Source organism: Glandiceps talaboti, chromosome 10 (assembly GCF_964340395.1).
Source record: "Glandiceps talaboti chromosome 10, keGlaTala1.1, whole genome shotgun sequence".
Taxonomy (NCBI): Eukaryota; Metazoa; Hemichordata; class Enteropneusta; family Spengelidae; genus Glandiceps; species Glandiceps talaboti.
Genome location: NC_135558.1, coordinates 19787340 through 19791216, shown reverse-complemented (window position 1 = coordinate 19791216; position 3877 = coordinate 19787340). Strand labels below are relative to the sequence as shown.

The 3877-nt window shown below is 40.0% G+C and overlaps 1 protein-coding gene across 1 annotated transcript; it reads left to right on the top strand.

The window, feature by feature from the left end:
• The first annotated feature begins 1797 nt into the window (after positions 1 to 1797).
• Positions 1798 to 2712, top strand: LOC144440736 (sulfotransferase 1 family member D1-like). The gene has a single exon (XM_078130119.1). It carries the CDS (start codon positions 1798 to 1800, stop codon positions 2710 to 2712), a length of 915 nt encoding a protein of 304 aa, XP_077986245.1.
• The last annotated feature ends 1165 nt before the right edge of the window (positions 2713 to 3877 follow it).

The following is a 3877-nucleotide window of genomic DNA, read 5'->3' as shown; positions in this document are numbered from 1 at the left end:
GATTCTTTGAATAGCACTGTCCAGCCCGGATTTTACACCAGTGTTACAACGCTGAATTTGGTAGCTGCAACGTTGACCCGTATTCAGCGGTAAACTTTGGACTCGCCCGGATAGCAATCTGAGAGGTACCGATTTCACGAAACAGTGCTCTGTAAAAAGAAGAAACTCACAAGGACACAAATATTACTTTTGTGTTGAATGACTTATACGATTTGCAGCATAGGGAGCTATTCGCCTCAGTTCCAGTCAATTACAGTTAATTGTCAAAGTTCTTTCAAGTAATTTCAGCTCAGCTCACAATTTCTCAAGAACCCGCTGGTATCGCTCTTCACTTCAGTCGCCAACTGACTTAGTCTCCGGAATAGCGAATTCCACAGCTACTTCAAACGCATACGTCATCAACATTTTTATTTAAAACATCGTTCATTCCGTATTACAAATATGGTTAACAAACAAATTGTTTACAACAAAAGATTCTCTCTTAACCTTATTTAGTAAATGTTTATTAATATAATTAATTCAATTCAGCAATAGCCAGTTTATTGACCCGTGCTAAATAATTCTAGCTAGACAGCTGTTGATTCAATTGGGACACAATTTATCACTCTAAGATGACATGTGACCTCTACTCATTAGGATAGAATAACATTACTTGACCCGGCTCTGTCTCATTAATCAATGTGACCTTATCACTTGTGTCTTTTGTCAACAGAGGAATTATCAAATCTTAAATGTTTATTTTGTGACTCGTAACACTATCAACTTCGTCCGTTCTCCAGTGCCACAGCCAACATCTAGAATAACATCGTCAAATGTCCAGTTATCTTCTAACAATGTCAGCAATTCGGTACCAATATTATGTTGTAATTCTCCATTCTGTGAGTAATTATTCCAATAAACACTGTTCATGTTAAGTTGACGTTTAACGTACTTACAGCATTGAACGTTGATCGTTGATCGTTGTATTTGTTCATACCAGAGGTTGGTCAAGCGTTTATTGTACTCGAAATTGTATGGGCGACAAATGAATATATATTTTTGTTTCTCGTTGTAACAGGCTTTAATGGAAGAAGTCCATTTCAAGTTGCCGGTACCGTAGGCGGTTCCCGCGGGAATCCAAACCCTCCCGTACCGCCGGCGGTTTTACCGCTTTGTTACCGTGCATATTCATGAGAAACTCATTACCGCTTGACATGGCATAATGAATTCAGTGTGAATGGGGTACCTGAATATTAATCAGATCGTTGTTTCTGGTCGGTCCCGCGGGAACCTCGGTTTCTTCCATCAATGCAAAGATGTTTTTAGACAGTAAAAAGTTACTGTCTATGGTTCTATGAGAATACAATAACATGGCGATAATAACGATAATATAGACGTGTATAAGCCAAACGTTTATGGTAGGGGTAAAAATACACTCGTTTTATATGATCGTATAAATTCACTGCAAGTAATGTTACAATTGGTTAACTGCGACGTACGTTAAAAAATCATCAGACGATTTCGAGTCAAGAATAAACATTGCCATACGAATCAAGTTTATTGGAACATGTAATCAATTTGTGACGAAAAGTCACAACTGCTTTCATTCTTCGATCGCAGCGTGCATGCAGTGTGATCGAATAGTGGAACAGCAGTCTTTGTTAAAAATACGATAACTCCGTGCAAGTGGGTCAAATGTTGAGCGGGTTCATCGAAAGGGCAGGACTTTGAATGGTAAGAGTGGTCTGCTCGGAATATGCAAATTGCAGGCTAGAGCATTGTTCTACCATTCGAGTGGCAGTGGGAGATAACTTGAATATGGCAGAATGGCTAGCGATGTCATATGAAGGCTGCTATCATATAGAAAGTGTTATGGACGTCAAGGCTCTTCGTGAACGTCATATTGACACAATTTGGGACGTTCGAGATTCTGACGTAGTCGTTTCCACCTTCCCCAAGTCAGGAACAACGTGGATGACATATGCACTCATGTCAATGTATGATGACCTGAACTGGAAGGTACCAGGCTCAGGAAGGTGTGCCGAGTTAAGCGTCGTGAACGAGAATTTAGACGTCCTCACTGGTTTTTATCATCAACACGTCAAGTCTATCAAGACATCAATGAAAGACGTACCATCGCCACGATTAATGGCGTGTCACTTACCACCACAGTGCTATCCTAATGTTTGGAAAGCCGGGGAGAAGCAATGTAAAATCGTAAACGTTACCAGAAATCCGAAAGACGTGTGTGTGTCCTATTATTCTTATCTGAAAAACATGGAGTATACGAAAATGGAACTTACCTGGGAAGAATGGGTACCATCATTTATTGAAGGCAAAGTTTGGTTTGGGCCCTGGCTACAACACGTCTTAGGGTGGCATAAGTATGGTCTACGAGACAACGTCCTCCACCTATACTTCGAAGACATGAGGAACGATTTAAAATCCTGTCTCTCCACTGTGGCGACATTTTTAAACCGCCCTTTGACCGACGATAAAATGAATAAAGTTGTCCAGCAGTGTAGCTTTAAGTCGATGCAGGCAGTCAACGTTCCAAGTGGTATGTGGGGTTCGCAGTCTGAAGGATATTGGGATATGAAAGGCAGTTTTCTACGCAAAGGTGAGGTTGGAAGCTGGAAACAGAAATTTACTGTTGCCCAAAATGAATTGTTTAATGAGACAATACTCGCGGAGCTTGGTAAAAATGATCTTAACTTACAATATGAACCATAATGTCTTCTTTACCTGTGTAAGTCGAGGTGACTGACTTTTATAAGTAATTAGTTATTAGTAATACACAGAAAACACCAGGTATCGGACAGGGATAGTTACCAAACTTTGTTACAGCATAGACAGTGGAGCTCCACTGTCTATGGATAAAGCGATAATTGTGTTATATTTTTTTTCCAAAAGGCCATGCGACCAGTATGTTGGTAACAGTGATCAAAGAACAGCGATGGATAAATTGTGTTCTTTTTGATACCCAATTTTCTTTGTTAGAAGTGGTGTTTCGTATTTTAATTAGTGATGAGAACTCCAACTTAATCAACCCTGTTATCATATCTCGTACAAGATGGTCGGACTAAACTATTCCTTACGTGGGTTTACATCTGTAGTTGGCGAGCGAGTATTTGCCTTCATGGCGACATTTTGAGACCAGTTCAGATTTTTTGTTCTGTAATGTATTCTTTTCAGCATTGTTTAAGTGGCCCGTATTTCAATCCCGGGTCACCGCATTAGGGACTACTCCACCCAGTACACAGCGTCTTATCTGAGAGGATTAACACTCACGTCACCGTGTCCACATATCAATGACAACGATCAAACATTTACTAATCCTGTTATGACACTGTTTCTGCCTGAACCAAAATCATTTATAGTAACAACGGACATCGGAATCATTTCACTGCGTTGCTAGTCGTTGTGATACTCGAACTGTATTATGTACAGGCTCGCAACGAAACGGCCATATACACATTGAGCTTGAAAGTTCGGCCGACACAGTATACAGCGACTGTGCAGTGTGCGTATTATACCATAGACAATGGATGGCAGTTGTCTACTGCATAACACTTTTGACTCGACAGAGGTGGTAATTTTGTTTCATTGTAATGTGTCATAATTATGTAACACATATAGTTTTATAAATAAAAGAATGAATTTCACGAAAAAGAACCTTTTGTATGTTTGTTCAAAGATCGGAATACAAATGTACCGGGGAGACAGCTGTGTTGACGTATCACACAACAATGCACTAGCGATGGCAAAGGAACTGTCTGAAGTAAATCGCTGTTTTGTTTATCGTTCATTGCAATGTCCCGAAAGGGTTGAACGGGCCAATTTTATAACTTTACCACTGTACAGTGAATCAAAATATGGAGCTTGGACGACAGCGTAT